A 27500-nucleotide genomic window follows, 5' to 3' on the forward strand; every position below is an offset into this window, starting at 1 on the left:
ATAACATGGGTTATCTCAACTGTGTCCTTTCCACTTTCTTGTAGAGGCAAATCTTGAAAAGATACTGTGGTGGTTTAGCCCTGTCCCCCTGACAATGCTGACAGTGCTGCCTGCTATCAAGCAGTGTTTGTTAAATAGTGGCCAGGGCCCAGCACAGTGTAGTAAGGCATGCATCTCTGGGAAACCTACAGCAAGTTTTTCTCAGATATGCAGTCACTTTATCAGGGCCCTGTAGCTGTTCAGGAGTGAAGTTCCAAACCATCGGGTGTGAGAAACTGAACCATCTGCACCAAACCTACCAACAGCGAAATGCTAGTTTGAATATCCCAGGGATATTGAAGATTTTCAAAAACTGTTACAAGAGCTGTTGTATTTAGCCCAAAGGAAAAGAAAGCAGTGTAGTTATTCCCCTCTGTGCCCCCACCATACCTGCTGCCATTATTAACTCCTCCCCCGCCCCTTCCTGGCCTTGGTGTCTACAAAGCTCGTTACATCTTCTTGCTCCCTTCACTGGTGGCAAAATGCGGCTGCTTCCAGGGGCCTCCACTTTGGCTTTGAATTGCTCCTTGTTTATAGTTTAGGCTGGCAGAAAACTAACTGCTGTTTACATAAACCACCTCAGCAGCACAGCCTCACAAAACTGCAGCATTCCACCCCTCGCCTCTGGGAATCACGTATATGAGAATTGTGCCTAAAATTCCAATCCCAAGAGAAATGCTCTACAATTATTACACTACCCAGCTCTGTTCAGTCTGTTCTGCCCATTCCCTCATCCAATTCGTGTCCTTATCTCAATTTCCTCAAGCATAAGCTTTATTATGAAAACAGTTTAAATTCTCTATAAAGTCTGATCATATCAGATCACCACAGAACTTAAATCATCCACATAAAAAAACCCCAACTTAATTGTTCTTCTTGACTTATCTTTGCAGTCACAGATGTTAATGCTTTTCATATAACGTATTCAGTTAGTTTTCTTTTGTCAAAAATATTAAACAGTCACAACTATTTCTGGTAAATTAAGCTGTGTTTTGTATTCCCCATTTTAAAAGAACCCCAAAATTTCTGTTAAATCTCAAAGATGTAATTAAATGGGCTCGGTGTGAAGTGTAAGGAATTTTTGTCTTTGCATGTAAATGACAGGTATGGTGGAGAAGCACAAATGAGATTTCCATCAGCTATGCCTCCTCCAAGCAACGTTGGACCTATTTTGGGTTCTCCTGTTTCTTCCAGTAAGTAGCAAGCATTTCATGGTTTTGGACCATTTCAAGGGTTTTTCGCCTTAAATACATTTTATTATGTCTTTCTCATAACTACCTGTGTTCTTTTTGTCTGAAATAGTCTTTTTTTTTTTTCCATTCACTGACTATTTTATTAGACTTCAATTTCTCTTTAACAATTTTTGGCTTTAGGGAGTGGGTGATGGGATCTCATACTATGTCTGGACAGTGCACACAGGCTGTTAAGATTGTGTGAAGAAGCTATACGGTTGTTGCTGCCAGAGACACTTCAGCAGCCAGAAAACAATTCATTAGTACTGTAGCTCAAACTTCAGAAAGTTTAGATGTTTCGTGGCTCAAACAAAGTATCTTCTTACAGTGTCATTGTCAAACCACTGCAGATACTGCTTATGAGAAGAATGATTGGATCAAGTACTGGGTTAGTTGTTTGCAGTACAGGTGCTTTTACAGGTGCTTCCTGTAAAAGCTCTAGCTTCACCATTTGGTTTCTGCGTAGGTCATCAGTGTCACCTACAGATGAGAAGGATGCCTGTTCTTCTCAGAACTTGATGCTTATTGGAGTGTAAGCCTGTATGCATTACTCAGATTCACCTAAATTTCTAGAGTTCCTTCAGGAAGTTGTCCCCTAACATGTATTATGCATTGCCACACCTTAGGGTTTTTTTAAATATAAATTAATAATAATGAGTTTGGAACTCTGAGTTACTGAATGATGTTATTTATGTTGTGGGGTTTTTAGTCAAGAACTTGTTAATTTCCAGGATATTTTACTCTTACCTGATATGTCACATTCCATTTTACACACTAGACTTGGGAAAAAATAATCATTGCCTGGAATGGAAAGAAATTCCACTTCAGTGCACTTTCTGACATATATCAAAATGAGTAAGTATTGGAGAAAGGTGTGCAGAACTAGGATGAAGTTTTGGGAAAACAGTTGAGTTTGTATGGGTTTTTTTTTCCCCAGAATTCTGAAATAGTATTAAAGCACTGAGAAGAATGGCTATTTTTAATGCATTAATGGCATTGCTTTCTAAGCCTGATGGTGTGGAACAATAACAACATGGGCAGGACCTGAGGCAAGGCATAAGAATGTAAAAATAAATCTGAGTTGGAAAGGTTGGCAGCTGTGGGGACAACAGGTGCTAGGAGCAGACTGAGGATGAAAGTAAGGTGTGGGAGAAGTGGCACGAAGCACTGTAGTCAATAAGGTGATTCCTTTTTATAAGTAATTATTTTTTTCCCAAGTCTAAATGTTTGGATATTTTTATTACTTGCTGTCACAGAAGTCTCTTGGAAAGCTAGTATGAAAGCATGTTTCCATTTTGCTTCAGTGACAGGTCCAGGTGGAAGATGGCACCATTCTTCTGCTACTACTTACTCCATTTGCTCAAAGGGTAGAGAACTGTCATGTAAAATTAAGATTCTGATGTTGTGGATGTCCTATGTGGTGGGTCAGACAGTGCTGACAGAAATTGTTTATAAGACCTTGAAATTTTGCATGTGAAACTACAATAATGATAGCATTAAAAGGCCAGGCAACTTAGTTCCTTCTTTTTCTCACCACAAAAGTCCAGTCATGCATTCACATGCCGCTTTTCTGCAAGTTTGTGCTTTGCTTGGCACACAAGAGAATGTGCTTTGAGAATGCGTTGGCACTGTTCAGTGAAGGACTTTGTTGTCATCTTGTGCTGCTGTGTGTCGCCAAGTTGAGAGAGCTGTGAATAAGGCAAGAAGGACTGACTCTTTGATAAAAACTAAATTTTCAGAGTTCCAGTTTTCTTGTCCTTTCTGTGATTGTAATGCTACATGCTGATTGTATGTGGACATTTTTGTAGATGACCTTGCATGTCCCTCTTATTTTTAGGGTCTTAAGTTAGGTATTCAGGATTTATTTCCAGAAGGAATGAGATTCACCGCTGAATTTATGCGAATAGATAGTCTCAAATTGAGTGTTCCAGGTTAAGAGTGCTGCTGTAGTGTTTGTTCAGCTGCCCTATGTAAAAATCAAGAGCAGCAATACCAGCTTCATGTAGCTGAGTGCTTTGAAGGTAAAATGGTTGTGTTTTTTGAAAAGATCTAAATGACTGCAGCTGAGTGCTTTGACATGAGGGTGCCTATAAGGAATGGGAGCAGGCAAAGTTGAAGAACAAGAAAAGGTATAGGAACAGCATTATATTCAATGGAGGGAACAGATGGTGTGCAATACCTAACACATGAATGTGGGGTAAAGTGCTTAATAACTGCTCTTGGAAGAAGCATATCCATTTCTTTTCACTTATGGAGTGTTGGGTTGATAATAAACTAGTACAAATCAGTATTTAAATACAAATGAAAGGTCTTGGAATGGCTTTACCTTGCAAGTACCTGAATTAAGCACTTTGCTGCTTTCGCATAAGGATTTCCTGGATTATGTTTTGGGTTTATTTTTAACAAATTTATCTGTATTGCTTTTCATTTTAGGTAGCCCCTTGAGTGTTGATAGTCCATATCCTAGTTTTAGCTTGTTGACAGCACCTGGGCAAGGTAAAGCCTTTTCCGTTGATGGAGAAACAGCGATTTTTTTTTTCCAATTTTTTTTTTTTTTTTTTTACATTCAAATGAGTAATATATACTTACTTTTATCCTAGGTTTTCAACCTGGTAGTACATCAACTCCCTTATTTTGTCCTGGGAATGCCATGTCTCATCCTGGTACATCCATTAGTGGAATGATGGGTCCTGAAATCGTATTTTCTGGAAGACACAATGGGATCTGCATATACTTTGCTCGAATTATAGGGTGAGATGTTTGCGTAAAAAGAGATTCTGTCATTCAGTTTGCCTCAGGGCTTTTCTTTCCCCAGATGTTTATAGGTGGTGAGTTCTGTCTTAACAGCATTTAAATTTGAAATGAGTAAAGTGCATTTTTATGTTGTGTTTATTAAATACACCTCGATGTAATGTGTTCTTTACAGCTCTATTTGTACTAATACAGTCAGTGAATGGCTAGGACAAGAAAAGAGCTTAGACATTGATCCTGGAATCAAGTGTCTATGCACAGCTCTGAAAACTTTAGTTTTATTTTTCAAATCCGTGAGCTTATGTTTGAAATTCCTAGTAGAAGATAAAACAGAAATGCAGAAGAATTTAAAGGATCAAAGTCCTGGTCTGAATTCTGTTCTGTTAAGAAGCTTTAAACAGGATGCTCAAATCAACCATAAAGCAAGACTAAAGAGGATTCTGTTCCTTGGATGTTGAGTCCTGTGATACTGAACATCCCACCCAGTAACAGAGTTTTTCATATGTTGGTTGTGACACTTTTTTGCATAAACTCTATTTCAAAAAATCATATTGGCCTGTATTTTAAGTATTTGATTAATCTTCACTTGATTAAAGTTTTATATTTTATATTTTGTTAATTATATCTGTGCCATTCAAAATTGTGTGATGGTAACTTTTTCGATTGTTTGATTTTTCATCCAAGTGAAAAGCATTACCATTTCTTTCTTGGGATACCTGTACATAGACTTGCAAAACTACTTGGTGCAGTTACTCAGCTGTTAACACAGTACTGTTTTTGTGTTACAGAAATATTTGGGATGGCAGTATAGTTGTGGAAAGAGTTTTCAAGAGTGGCAATCGAGAAGTTGTTGCAGTATGTAAAAGATTATTTTGTATTTTTAAAAGCTCCTTACATGTCCTAAGCTCTGTTCTGTTCCCAGTTATAAAATGGTAAGGAAAAAATACCATTTTCATTTGACTGTACTTTCAAGTACTGTGCTCTCCACTAAGAGGTAATTGTAGGTTTTAAATCTTTCTGAGCTACTATTTTGAACATGACTTTTTTAGAAACCTAATTGTAATTTGATCTCTGTTGTTAATTGGCAATGCCCGGTTTTCTCCGTGTTCAGTGGTTGCCCTTCACTTCATTTCTTCATACTCCCTCCAGAGAAAAACTAAAATTAAAATGCTTTAGTGAGTCAGGGTAGGGACAGTTAAGAAAGGACATCAAATCATTTCCAGTGTTTTCCTGACTAACATCTTGATGTTTCACTTTTCATCCATGATCAAAATATTTTCGGACTGTGGGTGTTCACAGAGTCCTGAACGGAGTCATTTCCGCAATACAAACTGTCACAAAACTGCTGTTTACCTTTTCTCCTTCGGTTAGGAGGTAGCTGGGAGACCCTGGAAGACCGTGGCAGTTTATATTCTCTCTTAGCAATGCTTAGTCATTGTTCAGAATTTTCATTAGAAGCACAGCTGATTTGGTTATGAGAGGGGCAAATAAAGTAGCATCTCAAACACTGTGTATCTTTAGAGGAATACTGCCTCTTCGGTGACTGTGGCAAAATACTGCTGTGTTATGGTGGTAGCATTACTTATATGCTATTTCTTTGCTGTACCCTCTTTGCAGTTGTCTTTTTAGTGGCTTTAGCTTAAAATTGTAAACTTTTTGAAAAAAAATTGGAAACTAAGCTTTTTGTAAAGCAGTCTGCTGTCTTTTGCAGGTAGAAAGCAGTGTTCCATCCCATGTTCTGGAATGTGTACTACAGGAACTAAAAGGTTTACAAGAATTTTTGGATAGAAATTCACAGTTTGCTACAGTAGGAGCCCTTGGAAACCCAAGGTATTACTTGTTAAGTTTTATTAGTGGTATTAATGGCCAGCTCTTGAAAAGAGCTGTATCTGTGCTGAAGTGAAATGCATGTAGTCTCAAGCATCAACTATTCGTATGCTAAAAGTGAGTTGCTAGATTCCCTATTTGTAATCATCTTAGTATCTCTTGTTGTTTTGGAAATGCAGTTTCAGCACACCTGCCAATCTGCAACAGAGGCTCCTGGGTTTCATGCGGCCTGATGGTGGAAGTTCTCAACAAGTTCAGCAAGAACTGCAGAGGAAGTATCATGGTATGTAGTTACTTTTGAACAGGAAGTGTCAGGGAAGGGTGAATTTGGCTGTTGCCTTTCTCACATCTACTGTTGAAACCTCTGAATGAAGGTGCCTTTTTTCCCCTAATGATTTATTAATCAATGTGCTAGCAAAATATGCACTAATTAAGTTCTTCAGAACAGCATTGTAGTTTGGAAACTAACTTGACTATCACCTTGCTTTTGCTTCCATATCATCCAGTTCTATCAGGGCCAGTTCTTTTGCAGTAAAATTGATGTGAAAAAATAAACTTATCCATACCTCTGCTAGAGGTGAAGTATATACCCAGAATGAAAACTCAAATCTAGATAAACATTCCAGCCTTTAGGAATAAAACTAAAGTAAAAGTGCTTGAGCTTTAAAGCACTTGTAAACGTAAACTTGCCTCTCCTACAAAGAATTAAATGTCAATTCTGAGTAGATACTTGTTCTCTTTATCCTATTTTCCTCATTTGGACAATCTTCGAACTACAAAAATTGGAGGTTTCTTTGCACACTTAACCTGTCTTCTTTTTTCTTCATAATGTTCTCCATTTTTCATAAATTTGGTTCATCTCTGCATTACAGCACTTTAGTGACTGCAGACTCATATTGTCCTATTAAAAATAAATACTGTAATGCCTAAAAAGCTTTGTATAGCAAGAAGAGGCCTGTCTCACTGCCCATTTGAACTCCTGTTCTCCTGTAGCATAGAGCTTGCAGGCAAGCTGGGAAGTGTTGCTGCTCTATATGCAGGTTTTAAGGTGTTTGTGGTCTCTTTGGTTGTAATCCTGGGGTTTCATTTCTACTTCTTTTTCTGTACTGCTCACTTTCAATACTGTGAATGTGATTATATTTTTTTTTCAAGTCATTACGTAGAATTGTTATACATTGCAAAGACCCTGAACTCTTTTGGGTTGCTAAATGACACAATGTGATTATTTCTGTCTTGTTTCTAAGCTGAAATCCCTCAAAAGGCAACATATGAATTGTTGCACTTATGTTCCACCCATGTAGTGAGTATGACCATATAATTCTTTCAGAGAAAATAATACTGTCTTATCAGATTGCAATGTCACTAGTTTTCAGAGGAGTAATTGTTTCTTTAAAGGTCCTGTAGGTAGTGTTGACTAAAGCTGTAACTGTGATACCTCTTTCTAAAAGCAAAATACAAGTAATCATAAAGGGAATATGTATGGTTTTGTTTCTTTCTTTTATGTTCCTAAATACATTTATAGTAATTATTTATGAAATAAGCAAGAATTTAAGACTAATATGTAAATCCCACAAAACTACTCCGTTCTCAAAAAGTAGTCCTCCTGTGTTTCATGGTTTGAAATGTTAAGTGATTCCATTTGTTTTGGGGAAATGTTAACATGGCACTTTCCTCCAAAGACAGCTGGAGTCTTAATCAAGAATGAAAGAGGAAAGAAAACTGGGGAATTTAAGAAGATTGTTACTGTAAAACCTCAAAATTTACTTGCTGATTTGAAACATGTTGAACACTTATTTAATGACACAACTTTTTCAGCTGAGGCACAGCTAACTGAAAAGACCTCACTTCAAGGCATCCAGCAGCTTGTTTGCAAAACCTGCCAGGCGCTGGCTTTATGGAAGCTGCTGTGTGAGCACCAGTTCAGTGTCGTCGTAGGTGAGCTTCAGAAGGTAAGGTGTAAATCATACAATTTTTCTTTCCGTTTGTGTATTTAACATCTGAATTTCAACCTACGTATTCCCAACGGAGTGTTACTTTTAATTCATGGAGAAACATAGCATGAATTTTAAATCACATGAATTTTATATTCAGGTTGCAGGTATTTATTTTTAAGACACTCCCATGTAGTATTCATCATCCAATTTGAGCAAACTGGAGTTGTCATCAACAATAGATTTTATTTTACTTTCCTTGGCAGTAAATTAGAAGTCCCATTTTGTAAATGACTGTGTTTTCACCTTAACCCATTCTGCAAAATATGCTAAAAGTATAGACAAATGTTGTCCAGCTGAGAGGAATTATTCACTTTTTGCCTTGGTGTTAGTAAATGTTTAGCAGTGGAGAGCAATAAGGTTTTAGATTCTCAAACCCTTGCACTTCTGTGTATTTAGGGGTCCAAAATGTATCACAGGACAGCTGAGGTTGGAAAGGACCTCTGTAGATTATTTGACACCTCTGCTCATTGCAGGGTCAACTTAGACAGGTTTGCCCAGGACCGTGCCCAGTAAAGTTTCTGATCTCCAAAGATGGAGACTCTACAGCCTCTCTGGCAACCTGTTGCAGTGTTCAACCACATTTCGAATAAAAAAGGTATTTTCCTTCTGTTCAGGTTTCATTTTTGTTTGCTTCAGCTTTTGGTCATTGCATTGTGTCCTGTCACTGGGCACTACTGAGAAATCTGGCTCTGCATCACCTCCACATACATATTAGTGATATCTCACGCACTGCCCCTTAGCTGCCTCTTCTCCAAGCTAAACAGTCCCAGTTCTTTCAGCTTCTCCCTCTTTGTACAGAAGGAAGCTTAGAGAACTGTAGATGCTAATGCTATCTGTGCTTTGCTAATGTGAAATTTACATCCAGCCCTTGAAGCAGCTGTTGATTAGAATATTAGGCATTCCTTCCTATCACTTGATGTGAAAATAGATTATTTGAGAAGCTGTGCTCTCAAGGGCCCTGGGACACATGGTACGAGGATCTGGAGCACAGGTAGTGTTTTACTCCATCATTCCTACTACAGGGAATGGGAAGAGATGGAAGGAGAAGAGCCAGGAAATTAATACCTGGCTCAGAGCATGGTGTGAGAAACAGAACTTTGGGTTTTTTGACAGTGGGCTGGCTCGAGACTCATCAGCCTTGCATTCTAGGGATGGGGAGAACTTATCCCCAAGGGGCAGAAGGATACTGCCAAAGAAGCTATCGAGGCTCGTTAATAGAGCTTTAAACTAGATAAGAAGGGGGAGGGGGACAAGGCCAGGCTAGATGGAAAAAAACCTGGTTGTGGTGGTAAACTTATTGAGGAACGGTGTGCTGGCAATGACCTCCAGTCAGCCACCCTAGATAATCCGGGGTATAGTGTGATAATTCAGAGTAGAAATGTAACTACTGCGAATGGGCTAGGTAACTTAATCAGCTGTCACTTTGGAAACAAGTCTTCCCTGAGGAGCATAACAAGATCAGTAGACCAGATGAAGTGCATTTAAACCAATGCACACAGCATGGGCAATAAACAGGAGGAATTAGAAGCCCTTGTTACTAAGGGAGACTATGATGTGATTGCCATCACTGAAATGTGGTGGGACAATTCACATGATTGGAGCACTGCAATTGCTGGTTACAAACTATACAGGCATGGCAGGCTGGGTAGGAGAGGAGGTGGGGTAGCCCTGTATGTCAGAGAATGTTGTGACTGCCTGGAGCTGGAGTATGGTGATGACAGGCTTGAGTGTCTCTGGGTAAAGATCAGAGGAAAACAAAACCAGAGAAATACAGTGATTGGAGTCTACTATAGACCACCTGATCAGGAGGAGGAAGCTGATAAGTTTTTTTTTTTTTTTTAAACAACTGGGAGAAGTCTCGCGATCACCAGCCCTCGTCCTTACTGGGGACTTCAATTTACCGGATGTCTCCTGGAGGTACAATACAGCAGAGAGGAAACAGTCTAGCAGGTTCCTGGAGTGTTTGTAAGACAAATTCCTGACCCAGCTGGTGAATGAACTCACCAGGGAAGGTGTCCTGGCTGGACTTGTTGTTTGTAAACAGAGATGGCCTAGTGGGGGATGTGAAGGTTGGAGGACGCCTGGGGCACAGTGATCATGAGTTGATAGAATTCCTAGTGCTGGGAGAAGTAAGAAAGGGAGTGACCAGAACAAGCACCTTAGACTTCCATAGGGCTGACTTTGGTCTGTCCAGGAAGCTGCTCAATAAGATTCCATGGGAGGCAGCCCTTGAGGGCAGAGGAACCCAAGAGGGTTGGTTGCTCCTCAAGAAGGAAATCTTGGCGGCACAAGAACAGGCTGTCCCAGTCTGTTGGAAGAGGAGTCGGTGAGGAAGGAAGCCAGCTTGGCTGAGTAGGGAGATCCAGGAAGATCTTCGGGAAAAGAGGGAAAAGTACGAGCTTTGGAAGAAGGGGCAGGTGTCTTGGGCCGACTGTAGGAATTTAGTGAGATCATGTAGAGAGAAAGTCAAAAGGGCCAAAGCTGAACTGGAACTCAGACTGGCCAGTTCTGTAAAAGATAATAAAAAGTCCTTCTATAGGTACATTAACAGTAAGAGGAGGATCAAGGAGAATCTCCATCCCTTATTGGATGCAGAGGGAACATTAGTGACAAGGGATAAGGACAAGGCTGAGGTCCTTAATTCCTTCTTTACCTCAGTCTATAATAGTAAAGATGGGTATTCCCTGAGTACTCATCCTCAGGATCTAGCTGACAGACAGGGGAGGAATAGCAAAATTCCCATGGTTGAGGAAATGATTAGCCAACTACTTGGCCAGTTAGACACTAACAAGTCAATGGGGCCTGATGGGATTCACCCGGGAGTGCTGAGAGAACCGGCAGATGTATTTGCCAAACCCCTTTCCATCATCTATCAGCAATCCTGGCAGACTGGGGAAGTTCCACTTGACTGGAGGCTGGCAGATGTGACACCCATATATAAGAACAGCCGGAAGGAGGATCTGGGGAACTACAGGCCTGTCAGTCTGACCTCAGTCCCTGGGAAGATCATGGAGAGGGTCACCTTGGGAGCTATCATGCAGCACATGCGTGATGGCCAGGGGATCAGGCCCAGTCAACATGGGTTTACAAAAGGTAGATCCTGTCCAACTAACCCAATCACCTTCTATGACAAGGTGACCCGCTTAATGGACAAGGGGAAGGCTGTGGATGTGGTCTAGCTGGACTTCAGTAAAGCCTTTGACACAGTTTCTCACAGCATTCTGACTGAGAAACTGGCTGCCACTGGCCTTGACAGGTGGACCCTCAGCTGGGTTAAAAACTGGCTGGATGGCCAGGCCCAAAGGGTGGTGGTGAATGGAACCAAATCCAGCTGGAGGCCGGTCACGAGTGGCGTCCCCCAGGGCTCAGTCCTGGGTCCAGTTTTGTTCAACATCTTTATCAATGACCTGGATGAAGGGATTGAATGTTCCCTCAGTAAGTTTGCAGATGATGCTAAACTAGGAGGAAGTGTTGATCTGCCTGAGGGTAGGGAGGCTCTTCAGAGGGATCTGAACGGACTGGACCAGTGGGCTGAGACCAACAGGATGAAGTTTAACAAGGCCAAGTGTAGAGTGCTGCACATGGGACAGAACAAGCCCATGCAGCACTACAGGCTTGGGGAGACTGGCTGGAGAGCTGTCAGGCAGAGAAGGAACTGGGGGTGTTGGTTGACTGCAGGCTGAATATGAGCCAGCAGTGTGCCCAGGCAGCCAAGAAGGCCAATGGCATCTTGGCTTGTACCAAAAAGAGTGTGGCCAGTAGGTCTAGGAAGGTGATTGTGCCCCTGTACTCGGCATTATTGAGGCTGCACCTCAGGTGCTCTGTGCAGTTCTGAGCTCCCCACCATGAAAAGGAAGTTGAGGTCCTGGAGCGAGTGCAGAGTTTGAGGGAGCTGGAGCTGTTTAGCCTGGAGAAGAGGAGGCTGAGGGGAGACCTTATCACCACCTACAACTACCTGAAGGGAGGTTGTGGAGAGGTGGGTGATGGTCTCTTCAGCCAGGTGACAGAAGATAGAACAAGGGGAAATGACATGAAAAAAAAAATTTTTACTGAAAGAGTTGTCAGGACCTGGAACAGGCTGCCCAGGGAGGGGGTTGAGTCACCTTCCCTGGATGTGTTCAAAAAAAAGGGTTGATGAGGTACTTAGGGATATGGTTTAGCTTAGGATGGGAATTGTTGGACTTGATGATCTTCAAAGGTCTCTTCCAACCTTGTGATTCTGTGATTTGTGTGTAAAAAGAACAGTTTTTCAGTTTTACAAATGCACAGAAGCTGGAGCTCCTCACATTGTTGCTTTAGGGAGTTAGCATGATTTTCTAGTACAGGCACCTTTTCTCCTGTATTGGACATGAACTTTTACTAATTGTTTAACACACAGACCCTTTTCATCTGTCTTCAACAGTTTGAGAGTTTTTGTAACAGTTTTGTGCTTTTGGTGATCATCCATAGACCATACATAGTATGTGAGCAAATATTGCTAGTAGCTAAAAAACCCATGTGGTGGTTTAGCCCTGGCTGGAGGCCAGATGCCCACCAAAGTCAGTCTATCACTCCCCTTCTTAGTTGTACAGGGAAGAAAATATATATTAAGAGGCTGAGAAGTCAAAATAAGGACAGGGAGAGATCACTCTGTCATTGATGTGGGCAAAACAGACTCAACACAAAGTGAAGAAGTGCGAAACTACTTTATTACACTACACTACAGCTACAAAGAACAGTGAAGAAAAAAACGGATTCGGGAGCGTGACCAGATCTTAAAACAAAACACAACCAGATCTTTACACACTTTCCCCCCACCACTCCCTTCTTAGCAGACTCTAGTCAGAATTTTGCTCCCTTCTTCCCCTCCGCTCGCAGTACAGGGGAGCAGGGACTGGGGAAGATGGGATTCTCGGTTACTTCTTCATGAGCTGTTTTGCTTTTCCAGATCTTAAAACAGCTCTAACCTCCCTCCCCGCTCCCTTTTTAACAGACTTACTCTAGTCATGATTTCACTCCCTTCTTCCCCCCAGTCACAGCACAAGGGGGCAGGGACTGGGAGATGGGGGCTTCGGTCAGTCCCTCGGAAGATGGTTTCCCTCTGGGTGGTGGGGGGGCGGGGGGGGAGCGGAGGGCGCTTTCATTCCACACGCTCCCCCTGCTGCACCGTGGGGTCTCACCCACAGGAGACAGTCCTCCACGAACTTCTCCAACATGAATCCTTTCCCCAGGGCTATTCACCAGCTGTCCTGGTGTAGGTCACTGCTATGGTGAGCAGTCATAAATCACAATGTCTCTCAGTCCCAGTCCTCTGTGGGGTCACCAGCCTCCCCCACCAAACCTGTTCCGGTGCAAATCTCCCTCTCACTCATCTCTGTGTCTCTGTTTCTCTCCATGGCTGCAAGTTCTGGCAGGGGTTTGTTCCAACATAGGGTCACAGCGTCTCCTCTATATCTCCACCTGCTCCATCCAGCGTGGAGCCCCTCCACGGGCTGCAGGTGCGGTGTCGGCTGTTTCCATGGGTTTCTGCACGGGCTGCAGGGGCATCTTTCTCTCCTACCCTGCCCTTTCCTGGCCTTGGTGTCTGCACAGCTCGTTACATCTTCTCGCTGTCTTCTCCGGTGGCAAAATGCAGCTGCTTCCAGATTCTTTTCTCCTAGATGTGATTCTCAGAGGCGCTCGCTGTCTCTCGGGCTGCAACTTTGGCCATGAATTGCTCGTTGTTTATAGTTTGGGCTGGCAGAAAACTGTAACTGCTGCTTAAAGAAACTGTCTCAGCAGCACAGCCTTCACAAAACTGCAACAACCTATAAACTTCAATGTAATTTAATATAAAAAAGCAGAGAGTACAGACCTGAAACTTTTAAAATTCAACCTTTTTATCCATCTTTTTTTGGTCTCTGACAGCACTCAGACAGTTGCCATTATTAAAAACTGAGATAGCCATTTCACAGCATGTGTGTTCTGTCAGTGCCCTGTGAAATAAGGGGAACTACTAATTACATTCTTAAGAGACATACGAAACAAAAGTGACTGTGGTGGCTTTGCCCCAGCTGAGAGCTGAGCACCATGCAGCCACTCGCTATAAGAGGGAGTGAGGGGGGGCTTGGGGGAGGGGGAAGGAAGGGAAAAGAAAACAAAACCAACCACCAACCCCAGAAGCTCATGGGTTGGGATAAGGATTGTTTCCTGGGATAGCAGAGAGATAAATAACAGGAGTTTCTATAAAAATATGCAAAAGTGGTGATACACAATGCAGTTTCACTGCACAACTCAGGCCATACAGCTCAGACCTGACCTGAAATCAGACCGTCCCCAAAACCCACGCATCCTGGAACGGAGTGCTCCTCTTCCCCCCCCAGCCCATCTTTATGCTCAGCCTGATGTACTTGGCATAGAATACCCTCTTTGGCCAGTTTGTGTTGCCTGACTTGGCTGTGTCCCCTCCCAGCTTCCTGGGTGCTCCCCACCTTCTCCTTAGCAGAACAATAATAAAACTGAAAAGCCCCTGACTGCTTGTCAGCAAGTGAAAGCATCATTGTGCTCTCATCCTACCTCCCATACATGGCATTCCACTGGCTGCTCGAAAGAAAATTAACTCTATCCTAGCTGAAATCAAGACAGTGACATACAGAAGATGGCAGAGGAAGTCTGCCAAGAGGAGTTCTTGCTCTTCTTTGGCTACAAGTTTCATTGGATAAGGCTTTTTTTAATTTCAGTGGTCTTAGATAATTTATATTGTAAATCTTGTATTTCTATGCTGTGCACTTAAGTCATTAGAGTTTTGTATGTTTTCACTGGAAATGGTTAATTTTGCTGCTATAATGTTCTAATGCTTCTAAAGAGAATAAATTAAGAACTTGTGCTAAGGAACTTCTGTCTATCTTCAGGAACTTCAAGAACATCTAAAGATAACGGCTTTCAAAGATTTGGTAATTAGAGACAGAGAGTTGACTGGAGCACTCATCGCTTCTCTCATAAACTGTTACATCAGAGATAACGCTGCTGTGGATGGCATCATTGCCCATTTGCAAGATATCTGTCCTCTTCTTTATAGTACTGATGATGCTGTGTGTTCCAAGGTAAGCATGCTTCCAGATTTTACAGCCCTAAAACACCACCTTAGGACGTGTTCAGATGAGATAATTTGAGCTTGTAGATCATTGTGCTCAAGTACTTTGAGGAGCACAAGAACTAATGAAGGCAGGTCATGTGCCTATTTCACAAAGTCAGATGGCTCAGTCACATCCAGGATCTCCTCCAGCTCATTTCAAAACATCACGTCCTTGGGACTGAGTTTTCAGCCAGAACTTCAACAAGCCCACAGTCACTGGCTTTGTCAAGCTGCTGTTCTCCAAGAACTGTACAACACAGTATGCCAACTGGAGTGGTAGACGCTGAGAGACTTCTCCTTGTGCAGCGGTAGCAAGACTCTGATGAGGAACATCTTGTGCCCTTCCTTCAGAGGCAAAGCAAACCCATTGATTATGCTTCCCAGGATCTCCAGCAGCTCGGCGATCCCATTGTGGTGCTCTGTTTCAGAGGAACCTATAAAAAACGTTGGTCTGCCGCCTCACATCTGCTCGCAGACCAAGGAACTTCCCATAGATCCTGTGAAGAATGGTCTTTAGGAAGAGGTACTTAGGGACCTTGTGATTCTGTGATTAAGACTTAAACTAACTGGTTCCCCATTCCCAGCTAATTTTTTTTCAAATTAATTTTCAGAACTTCAAAAAGTAAAGTTCTTAAACACAATTATCTTTCTACAAATTCAATAAAAGTAGTCAACAGAAAAAAAGCAAGAGACTAAACTGAGGAAAGAATCACAGAATCAAAAGGTTGGAAAAGGCCTTTAAAGATCAACCAGTCCAACCGTTCCCATCCCAAGCTAAACCAGATCCCTAAGTACCTCATCTACCCTTTTTTTGAACACATCCAGGGAAGGTGACTCAACCCCCTCCCTGGGCAGCCTGTTCCACAAATGCACATACCTCTTTAAATGACTGTAGTAGGTTGCTACCATAAACTGATAGTGTAATGTCTACATGAGGCATTATACTCTTTCAGTAAAAAATTTTTTTCTAATATCCAATCTAAACCTGCCCTGGCACAGCTTCATGCCATTTCCCCTGGTCCCTTCTTCTGTCACCTGACTGAAGAGACCATTGCCCACCTCTGCACAACCTCCCTTCAGGTAGTTGTAGGTGGTGATAAGGTCTCCCCTCAGCCTCCTCTTCTCCAAGCTAAACAGCCCCAGCTCCCTCAACCATTCCTCATGATTTTCACTCCAGCCCCTTCACCAGCCTGGCTGCCCTTCTCTGCACTCGCTCCAGGGCCTCGATTTCCTTTTTATGGTGGGGAGCCCACAACTGCACACAGCACCTGAGGTGCAGCCTCACCAATGCCGAATACAGGGGCACAGTTACCTTCCTAGACCTACTGGCCACACTGGTTTTGATACAAGCCAAGATGCCGTTGGCCTTCTTGACTGCCTGAGCACACTACACTGCTGGCTCATGTTCAGCCTGCAGTCAAGCAACACCCCCAGTTCCTTCTCTTCCTGACAGTTCTCCAGCCAGTCTTCCCCAAGCCTGTAGCACTGCATGGGGTTGTTATGTCCCATGTGCAGCACTGTTCTGTGTTTCTATAATATTTAGTGTTATCAAGTGATGAGAGTGTGCTCCTGAGAAGAGGATGTTTCTACTCTTACAGCTTTGAGTTTTGATGTAAGAATTGCTAAAATTACAACAAATCCTTGTTCTGATTGTGCTGTGTTTGTGTGAATAAATTCAGGCAAATGAACTGCTTCAGAGATCTCGACAGGCTCAAAGTAAAATGGAAAAAGAGAAGATGCTGAGGGAGTCACTGAAAGAGTACCAGAAGATTAGCAATCAAGTAGATCTTGCTAATGTTTGTGCACAATATAGACAAGGTAAGAGGCATTCACTGATCAAGTTCTGCTATATAGTTACTGTAGTATCCATTCATGCTATGTTTTTGTGTGTTTGTTTCATTTACTAATGTACAATTTATGTTACAGTGATTACCATAAACAGTTTCTCAACTCCCACAATGAATAGTTAATCTGTTCTTGTTTAAAGCCTTTCTAGATTTCACCAACCAATCCAAAAGCTTCTCCATAAATGTGTTCCTATCCACTTCTTTTACATGTGGAATCTATTTGCTTTATATACGTTTCTAGGAAAATAATATCTAAGCAGAGAGTAGATTACTGTACTTTGGCAGGGAATGTTTTATCCCACATAAGCTGTTTGAAAGATGATTCTGAATCCCATGCAGCAGCAGCTAGTACCTAATTTAAAGGTAGATAGAACTGTTGTAACAGTCAAGACTTCAACTTGTGTGCAAATATGTAACTTCAAACTTGCATGTAATGCCACAGGTTAGGTAGAGCTATGAGCATTTATGTGATACAGACTGTTTAATGTCACTTATCATTTTGTTGTAGATTTAATACAATAATGAATTGTGGCATTTGTGGTTTTTTTTTCGTAGTGCGTTTCTATGAGGGAGTTGTAGAACTCTCTCTGACAGCTGCTGAGAAGAAGGATCCCCAAGGTCTTGGCCTTCATTTCTATAAAAATGGTGAACCAGAAGAGGATGCTGTTGGACTCCAAGCTTTTCAAGAGAGGTGAGTTTTCAGGATACCTTATTAACATTATATGGAGTTCTTTACCTGAAGTTGCTGGAAAAGTAACTCTTTTCATTTGTCATTGCAGGGCAATGACAAACATTTTATAATCATAGAATCATAAAATATGTTAGGTTGGAAGGGAATTTCAAGGTCATCTAGTCCAATGCCCCTGCAGTAAGCAGGGACAACTTCACTAGATCACATCTCTGAGACCCATCAGGCCTGACCTTGAATATATCCAGGGATGGGGCCTCCACTACGTCTCTCGACAACCTGTTCCAGTCATCCACCTGTCCCTCACATTGAAGATTTTCTTCCTAATATCCAATCTAAATGTCCATTTTCTAGTTTAAAACCATTATCCCTTGTGCTATTGCTACATGCCCATGGGAACAGTTCTTCCCCAGCGTTCTTACAGGCACCTTTCAGGTCCCCTAGAGCCTTCTCCAAGGTGAACAAGCCCAACTCTCTCAGCCTGTCTTCACAGGAGAGGTGCTTCAGTCCTCTGATCATTTTTGTAGCCGTCCTCTGGATGTGGTTCCACAGGTCCATGTCCTTCTTGTGTTGAGGGCTCCAAAGCTGGACACAGTATGTAATATGTAGATTTTTTTTTTTCCCCAGCATTGTCACTGATATAATTACTGCTTACTGTTATTATGGCATTGGGTGAATCTGGAACTGAAGGTAAACGGGGTAAACTGATAGATGTAGGAAACATCGTAATCTGAATGTTACAGGAGTGCTTGTTAGAAAGGTAATAATTGAGAACAAATAAGATTGTGGCAATTGGCTGACAATAAGATATGACCTTTTTAAAATTTTAGTAATTGTGCTTACAAAGTCATACAATAACACTTGAAACAAGCATTTTTTTAGATAATTGCAATGAAAATTGTGAGGCTTTTATTTTTTTTTTTCTCAATTTACAGATTGAACAGTTACAAGTGTATCACTGACACCCTTCAAGAGTTAGTGAATCAAAGTAAAGCTGCTCCTCAGTCTCCTAGTGTACCAAAAAAGCCAGGTCCTCCGGTGATGTCTTCTGACCCCAACATGCTAAGCAATGAAGAAGCAGGGCACCATGTAAGAAATTCACAAAGAAATCATGAGTGCACTCCAGAAAGTACTGTGTTTTTAATGGTGTAAAATTCCGTATAAAAAACCAACCTATGGAATAGTTTAGCAAAGTCAATAAATCATGACAAATCTTGACTTTTGGCTTATTTATGTACAGTGTTAATAGCAATGATAATGTGAGCCTAAATATTGTTGCCTGTATATTCAGTGCTTGATATAATGTAACCACTTCTGGAATAACTACTTTGTCCTTTTCTTCCTTTAGTTTGAACAAATGCTGAAACTGGCTCAGCGTTCAACAGATGAACTCTTCAGTATTGCACTTTACAACTGGTTGATACAAGTTGACCTGGCAGACAAACTGTTACAGGTGAGCTCATCTCTCTGCAACAGAATGATTTGTTAGAGGGTTCCACTGAACTGGTGTCCTGGTTTCGGTCAGAATGGAGTTAACTTCTTTTGTAGCAGCAGATGGAATGCTGTGTTTGGGTGTTAAAATGAAAGCCGTGCTGATAACACCCTGATGATTTTAGTTGTGGTCAAGCAGTCAAGGACTGTCTCAGCTCTTCATATTTCTCTATTAATGAGAAAGGAGGGGACGAAGCCAGGACAGGTGACCCAAACTGGTCAAAGAGGGTATTCTATGCCACTTACGTCATGCTCAGTATAAAGAGGGGCTGGTGGGAGGCTCTGGAACGCGCGGTTTTTGGGGGACGGTCGGGTTCCGGGACGGCTCTGGGTGGCACGGCCTGAGCTGTGGGTTCGGTGAGAAACTGCCTTGTGTATCAACAGCTTCATGTATTTTTTACTCTAAAGTCCTGTTAGCATTGTTATATTTTATCTTTCTGCTATTTTAGTAAACTATCCTTATCCCAACCCATGGGCTTTTGGTTTCTTGGTTTTGGGGTTGTTATTTGCCCCTTCCTTTTCCCTTCCCCTGCCTCACACCAGGATTTTCCTTTAAAGAGCAGGCAGCTGCCTGGATCTCAGCTCTCAGCCAGGGTAAAACCATGACAACTGGAAAAGATGCTTTAAACAAGAGGAGAGTGCAAAAAGCTAAATGTTACCTTTTTGACTTCTGCAGGTTACTGCCCCCTTTTTGGAACCCTACCTTGTGCGGATGACCAAGATTGACCAAAACAAAGTCCGTTACATGGATTTACTTTGGAGATACTTTGAAAAGAACAGAAATTTCAGTAATGCAGCCAGAGTCTTGGCTAAATTGGCTGACCTGCATAGGTATGGGTTATGTGTGATCTATTGCATATATTGAAATAACTGGGGAAAAAAACCCCAAACAAACTAAAATCAAAACTTTCTGTGTAGTTATTTTAGGAAAAAAGACAAGGGCTAGAAATGGCCAATGCCCAAGGATGTTTGATAGAAAAAAAAATGATTAAATGGAATACACTAGCGTTTAATCCAGGCTATTATTGGAAATATATGTTTAGGTATTACAAATTAGCTTTCTGTGTATTTCCTGTTGTTAGTATTGTATAGTAAGTGATCATTTCTTACAATGAGATTGTGTAACTGCAAATCAGTGAGTACAGAAGTATAGTAGAACTGAGCCTACAACAAAGATGGGGGTTACGTGATTGGATAATGTCCTGCACAATCAGGAGAAGCTACACATAAATCTCTGAAATCTAGTTAAGATATAACTAAATCTCAGTTGTATTAAGTGCCCATTTTATTTTGATTATTTGTTTTGTAGCACCGAGATTTCACTTCAGCAGCGTCTTGAATACATTGCACGTGCCATTCTGAGTGCCAAAAGTTCCACTGCCATTTCTTCTTTGGCTGCAGATGGTGAATTCCTACATGAACTAGAAGAGAAAATGGAAGTAAGAAAAAATAGTTATCTAAGCTAAACTGTAAATGCATTATTTCAGATTGTTTCTTTGGCATGTGACATTTTTGTTGCCAGTTCTGCAAGAACAGTTTTCTGTTCGTTCTTCCCAACACAGTAAAGTTATGCAGTTAATAGGAGACTCTGAGATGTAAGACTGTAACGTTTCTACTTTAAAATAAGTTAAAATTAATTCTAGGTGTACTCTGAAGCTTTGATTAAATTAATCTAACCTTGAAATCTTTTATTTTTCTTTTTAATCGAGGTTGCAAGGATCCAGCTTCAAATACAAGAAACATTACAACGGCAGTATTCCCATCATTCTACAGTGCAAGATGCAGTCTCCCAGCTGGATGCTGAGCTGATGGATATAACAAAGGTGATTACAATTTCTCTGTATCTAAAGTAAATTTTTCACGTTTGGGTGTGTGGGATGTTTTGCAAAGAATGGTCCTGTGCTGACTAGGAAAAGTAAGAGAGGGGCAGTTTGGCATTGCTTGTCTCAACATGTCTGTGTCATGCCCCCTCCAGCATCTAAGCACCACACAGGTGCTTACTCCTTCCCCCACCCCGGAAGGGGATATGGAAGACAGTGGAAAAACAAACTCATGGGTTGGGATAAAAACGTTTTACTAAGGTAACAAAAGAAGGAAATTATAGTGATAGTAGTAATAATAACATCCATAAAACAAGTGAAGCACAAATGCAATTGCTTACCATATGTGAAAGGCAAAAAACCCCAAACCTGAATGCCCAGTCTGTTCAGTGGTCCCACCGCCCAGCTGGCTTCCCCAGCTATATACAGGTTGCTTTACATGATACAGAATGTCCCTCTGGCCAGGCTGGGTCAGCAGTCCTGGCTGTACTCTCCCAGCTGCTTGTGCCCCTGGCAGGGCGAGGGAAGCTGATAGGTCCCTGGCTTAGTGTAGGCACTGCAACTACCCAGCAACAGCTCAAACATCAGTGTGTTATCAACGGTGTTCTCATACTGAATCCAAAACCCAGCTCTGTACTGGACGCTAGAAAGAAAATTAACTCCATCTCAGCTGAAACCAGGACAGTGTTACTCTGAATCGCCATCTTCTGGACTTCAATATTTCTTCAGTCTCCAGTACTTTCATTTCTTCCATGTGTTTTATCTTTAAGTCACCTAGGTTTCTTTTATTGGGAAAATTGTTTTAAAAATAATAGTATTAAATATAATGTAAGTTAAAATTTGGGGTAGTATTTAAGAAGTGAAACTAAATGTAATAAAAAAATCACTTTGTGTTTGACAGCAGTTACTTAAGTTGCATTAGTTTTGTATTTACCACACAAAATAAAGAAAAGCTGATTTTGAAAACTTTTCTTCCTATTTGAAATGTAAATCCTGGTAATTTTTTTCAGTTGTATGGAGAATTTGCTGACCCTTTTAAGCTCTCGGAATGTAAGCTTGCAATTATACATTGTGCGGGCCATTCTGATCCTATCTTGGTGCAAACCCTCTGGCAAGAAATCATTGAGAAAGGTAGGTCTTAATGGATGAGGAGTGGTACAAACTAGAATTGTAGGAAAATACTACAATTCAAGCTTTAAAGACTGACCATGTGCTGCTACTGGTATGCTGTCCAAGAGAGATGCATCTTTTCTGGACTGTTCTGTAATGTATTTGGTAAGCTGAATTAAATAGTGATTCATTAATGTTGCTACTTTTTTTGCTTGTGTGCCTATAGGCCAGAAAAGTAATATTTTTATAAATAGTTGCAGCACGTTGCTTGTGTGCCTTGAATAGTTATATCCCACATAACATTTAAGAAGTTGTTTGTTAGATTTATTGTGACAATGATTAAAGAATCTTCAAGGAGTTTTAATATTGACAGAAGTGGAAGCATAAGGGTTTTATCCCATTACAGAGAAGCAGAGTAATGGGCAAAGCTCTGCAAGCCTAGCCACTTTCTTTGGGTTCCGTTTGTGTTTGTTTTTTTCCTTGGACTTGGTGCTTGAGGTTGTCATTATGTGACAGTTATTTAAGGGAAGAGCTGTGTGGTAGGATTTGGGGTTGTTTGGTTTCTTTAAGTAGATTTTTATGGAAAAACTTAAGAAAACATAAAAATATGTGGATATATACACATACACACCAGTGAAAGTTATGTTTTCACTGCCATGTGCTGATTTTTTGCTGACAGTGACATAAGATTTTGATTTATTAGCAGTAAATTAATGACCTCAGTGTAGTTGTGTGTAAATGTGGAACTGTCTTTCTGAAGTTCTCTCTCAATGTTTTCTTTTCACTTTCAGAGTTGAACGATAATGTGTCTCTGAGCCCATCTGACAGAATGCAAGCACTTAGTCTGAAGATGGTATTGCTTGGAAAGATATATGCTGGCACACCTCGTTACTTCCCTTTAGGCAAGTTGTTTAGCCGGAATAGTAAATAAACATAAAAATTATATGGCTAGGTCTTAGCTTTCTTTTTAGGCTCCTGAAAGAAGTTTTAACCTAAGAAATATCTGCCTTTTAAAATCTAAAAGGAAATAATATTGATAATTCGGTGATACATAATGGCGTGCTTGTGATCCCAAATTACCATAGTTATTTGTGAATTTTTCTACTATAGCAAAAGCAACAAATTCTTTCAGTTGTCAGTAGCGATGGCATTGATACTGAGGGTAGCTCAGTAGTATCTCTCAGTTTCACCCAGGAAATTAGAAAGAAAAGCATTGTCATACTTGTTCATTATTACAACAACTTGACAAGGGTTTGAGGAGAGGGAGGTAAGACAAAAAGTAGAAATAGAATTCCTATTGGCTTTAATTTTGTAAACAGAATATAGTTCTGTGGTTACAAACCGTTGACAGTTTTTCCTTGAATTTACGTAGGGATTTAAACAGAATTTACAGTTTTTCACCCTGCATGGGAAATAAATGAAGCCTATAAGGCAGCAACTTGGATGGCTGTCTAGATCGTATTTTGTAGAGTAGAAAAGTCTGTATCAAAGTGCAAAGTAAAAATGTGTATTTATAGTAAGATTTTAGGCCACTAGATTTATCTGCTGTGTTTTGAAGTATATACTGCTATCTGCAGGGGCAGAGTCTAAAACCAGAATTAAGTCTTCTAGATCCTTTTTGGAGCTTCTTTCTGCTTTTGAGATGCTGGCGTGTTTTGACAACTTGGTACTATGTATAAAAAACAAAAAGATACTGCTTAGCACTAAATGTTGTTTTACTAAAATACTGTAAAAAACAATGTATTTTTAGTATTGCAAAAGTACATCTAGTGCGATCAACGTATTGTTAGTTATTACTGACACTTAGGCATGTAGTGGTGTTGCTGGCTATTCTATCACATTAACTGATACTATGTTCATTTGTGATGGAACAGAAGTTAATGAACTTTTCTTAAAGCATAATTCCGTAGTGGAACTGTGATAAAGTACTTGGTGTGAGTAATCCCTGTTATGCATTGCTGATAGCTTAATACTGTCATTGGAGGTAGCTACATTTTGCATATCTGTCCTTTGGTGCAGACTGAGGGAAACTGCCACACATGCTTCAGAAGAGAAAAGTATTAACTTTGTGGAAGACAGAAAATAAAACCTGGAGTAAACAGCTTTCAAATGCTTTTCTCTATGTGACTCCCATTACAAGTTGGAATCTGAACATTCCGTTATTTTTGTATTCCAGATTTTTTAGTGCAGTTTCTAGAGCAGCAGGTCTGCACTCTGAACTGGGATGTAGGTTTTGTAACATGCACCATGCAAGAAATTGGAGTGCTATTGCCAAGGCTGCTTGAAGTATATGACCAGTTGTTCAAAGCACGGGTAAGGAAAATAACCACAAAAATTTTGGTTTTAACTACTGTCAAGATCTTCTTTAGTGGGAAACATAATGTACAGTGTGATATATAAAAATGTCCACTTCATAGTCTTTGTTACCTTTTTTTTTTTTAAATACTCAAAGGCTCTTGATGCTGTTTCCCATGCCCCTGGCACCACATTGATTTTACTCATTTCAATCCTAAAGTGTAAGGAAAATTGTTAATACTTTCAGTTTTCCTAAAGCACTTTTATGATCAGATTGGACTAGAGTTGTTATATTGCAGAAGGAACAGCATATCTTGGATATATTAGTTTGTTTTCTGTTAATGATTAAAATTTGCTATGTTAACTGCATCTTGTCTGATCTATTAATGCAATTGGCATAAAGAATAAGAAGTCATATTAACTTTTGGGTTGTAGAACAGCCTTAAACAGAATTGAAACAGAGGGTTAACTTGTTTCTTTCTACCCAGATTTGTTACAGTGTAAAGCATTCAGAACTTCTTAAGATCAGTTCTTTTACAGACAGGTAGATAATGGAACACTGACGTAAATTCATGTATGTTTTAGTACTCAAAAGTCAAAAGAGTACTCAAATACAGACTTAAGAGTTCTGTCTTAATTTATATTATTTGTCTAACATTTTTTGTTACAATGAATAAATATTCCCACAGCTGGCAACTAGTGTGTATACACACGCTATTTTTAGTCTTGACTCTTAATCATTTGTCTCCTTCATATTTTGGAATCTTTTTTAGGACCCGTACTGGAATAGAATGAAAAAACCTTTACATCTTTTAGAGTGTATTCATGTGTTATTATCAAGATACATACATGATCCAAACAAAGTACTTCTGAGGTAAGAAAGGCAACTCTATCCAAATAGACAGTGAAAGATAGGAGATATCCTGAAGTACTGCACTTCAGCAGGGCCCAAAGCTTTTTTATGTTTTCTTTTGGATGAATTCACTGTTTCTTTCCTACTAGTAATTACTGAGACTTCTCATTCCAGACCAGTTGGTAAAAACTTACAGGGTTCTCCCAATAAACTACATCAATAGAGATACTTGCTTCCATTTCACTGAAGATTCATGAGAAGCCCAGAGGATTAATTTGTATTGACAGCATTCTAAAGAGTAGTACAGACAAATTTCATGGAATATCAGAAAAGTGGGGGGAAATGGGAGTTGGGCTTTTTGTGAATTTTTTTTTGAAACAGTGAATTGTTAAGAAAGGCTAGAAGTTCTGTTGTGGAAAACAAAAGATTTAAACATGGGCGTTGATCTGCCCAAGTTTTTTGTAGACTGTAACAGGAAAGAATTAAGGTTTAATTTTAGAAAAAAGTTTCTAGCCAGAACAGTAGCTATGTGCTTGAAGGAGTTGCCTGCATATTTTAAAATCTCTAGCTTTGCTTTGGCAACTTTTGCAAATAGACAATACAGATTTAATTCAGGCTTGTCTCTGAAGCAACAAGCAGAACTAGGCAAAGTCTTTAACTTTTCTTAACCATACATTTTTCTGATTCTCTTGAAAATACACATGAATGTTCCCCATTTACAAATAGAGTTTATGTTATTACATTATTTACATGCTGTTATTCAAACTTTAATGAATGTTTAATACCTAGTTTGAAATTAGTACCTGATTTGGTGATTTAATACTAATTGTATATAAATTGCTATCTTAAGTCAATAATTTACCAAGTCATTGTATTAATATTGTAATAGATAAATATTGGAATATGTTACAGTGCTGTTAAGTATCACGTTTCATTGTTTAAATATCAGGTAAACAGTAATGATTCATTTATTTTTCCATTATGCCTTAGTCACAAGCATTAGATTCAATTTCTAATTAATAGTTTAATACTTAAAAGTGTCTGACAGATACATTGCTAATATGTTATTCCACTGAAGCTCAAAGAATGCTCACTTTCTACTTCAGATGAGCTGTAATACACAGAAACAAAAAGGAGCTGATTGTCATTCTGTTTTCTTTACAGGCGACGATTCACAAATGTTTGCTTGGATGCTGTCAGCTGCTACCTGGTTGAACTTCAGTCCATGAGTCCAACACTGACAGTGCAAACTACTATTGGGAATTTTAAATCACTGCAGGCTGAATTAGAACGGCTTCACTGATTGACTAATACAACAACAGAATTGTTAGCTCAGATGTTACAGTAGCCTATGTTCTTGCTGTTCTAAAGGTGTCTACAAATTGTATAATGTAAATGTGACAATGGAGTTTCTTTTATTACTGCCAAGCAACGAAGGGGGATTTTTTTACTGTGGAAATAAAACTTAATACACTTTATGATCTTTCCCTTGGGGATTACAGATATTTGGGAAATATTTTTCTTGATGTAACATGACATAATCGAGAAGCAGGTGATACCTGCTTTACAAAAATTGAAGCAAGAAATTGCAACCACAGAAGGCAAGATGATGACAAAAGCATATGTCGATGAGTCAGGCTGCAAATGTGTTCATACCAGGGAGTAGTGATGCATTCAGCTCTCTGCATGAGTTGATTTCAGGTCTTTTAAGAATAAAGATAACTATTACTTTGTAACTCATTTTAAACATAACCTGCCTCTGTAAATAAAATGTTGTAGATGAATTTGCTAGTTTCTGCAATCCAATTTGTATTGCAATTGAAAGAGCAGTATTAAAAGCCCATCAAAAAGTTTTTCCTTTGCGATTTTAGTAGAAGTTGTATCTTAAAATCATGTGCACACAAGCATCAAATTGTGTATGTTCCTTAAAGGGAGCAAAGCCCACACATCATCCTCTAGGCATGCTTCCTTAGATTTTAAAATCTGATCCTACAAGGAAATATCTTCTGTTTCTTTTGCTACTATGCATTGTATATGTGTTCAGCAACACAAACACTGTAGAACATGCATAATAAATTACCAGTCCATGCTGGTCCTTAGTCCTAAATCAAAGAGCTTGGAGAGACATTTTAATGGGGAAAAGAAGCAAATATAGGTGGTTTGGATTTTTTCCAGGAAAAGTAGTAGTTGCAAAATATCTCAGGTCTTTTAAAAAAAAAAAAGGATTCAGATAGCTATGTACATGTAAATTACCTATTTATAGCCTTTACTACCAAATCTGATTACTGTGCTCTAAAATTTTTCTCTAAGTACAGCCATTAAATCTATTTCTCTGTGAACTGCCAGGTACGTTCTAATGATTTTCAGCCAGAGAAGGCAGTTAGGTAAATTAACATGCATCTATTTTACCTCTTGATGTAGCAAAATAGAGCTGAAATCTTACTACTGGGTTTTTTCTTT

General features: G+C 40.0%; 1 protein-coding gene across 1 annotated transcript in view; it reads left to right on the plus strand.

Moving 5' to 3' along the window:
- NUP155 (nucleoporin 155) overlaps window positions 1-27103 on the plus strand; it is a 39989-nt gene extending 12886 nt beyond the window's left edge. The window contains exons 15-34 of the mRNA XM_084278516.1: window positions 1144-1232; window positions 3705-3767; window positions 3872-4022; window positions 4811-4877; window positions 5734-5852; window positions 6035-6132; window positions 7665-7798; window positions 14713-14904; window positions 16616-16754; window positions 17339-17474; window positions 18407-18560; window positions 18820-18924; window positions 19639-19793; window positions 20272-20401; window positions 20672-20785; window positions 21793-21913; window positions 22684-22794; window positions 24069-24205; window positions 24961-25061; window positions 26205-27103. Of these exons, the coding sequence (XP_084134642.1) occupies window positions 1144-1232; window positions 3705-3767; window positions 3872-4022; window positions 4811-4877; window positions 5734-5852; window positions 6035-6132; window positions 7665-7798; window positions 14713-14904; window positions 16616-16754; window positions 17339-17474; window positions 18407-18560; window positions 18820-18924; window positions 19639-19793; window positions 20272-20401; window positions 20672-20785; window positions 21793-21913; window positions 22684-22794; window positions 24069-24205; window positions 24961-25061; window positions 26205-26343 (2455 nt within the window). The 3' untranslated portion in view covers window positions 26344-27103. The remainder of the gene's footprint in view (window positions 1-1143; window positions 1233-3704; window positions 3768-3871; window positions 4023-4810; window positions 4878-5733; window positions 5853-6034; window positions 6133-7664; window positions 7799-14712; window positions 14905-16615; window positions 16755-17338; window positions 17475-18406; window positions 18561-18819; window positions 18925-19638; window positions 19794-20271; window positions 20402-20671; window positions 20786-21792; window positions 21914-22683; window positions 22795-24068; window positions 24206-24960; window positions 25062-26204) is intronic.
- The last annotated feature ends 397 nt before the right edge of the window (window positions 27104-27500 follow it).

This window comes from Gallinula chloropus (assembly GCF_964237585.1).
Source record: "Gallinula chloropus genome assembly, chromosome: Z".
NCBI classification, from domain to species: domain Eukaryota; kingdom Metazoa; phylum Chordata; class Aves; order Gruiformes; family Rallidae; genus Gallinula; species Gallinula chloropus.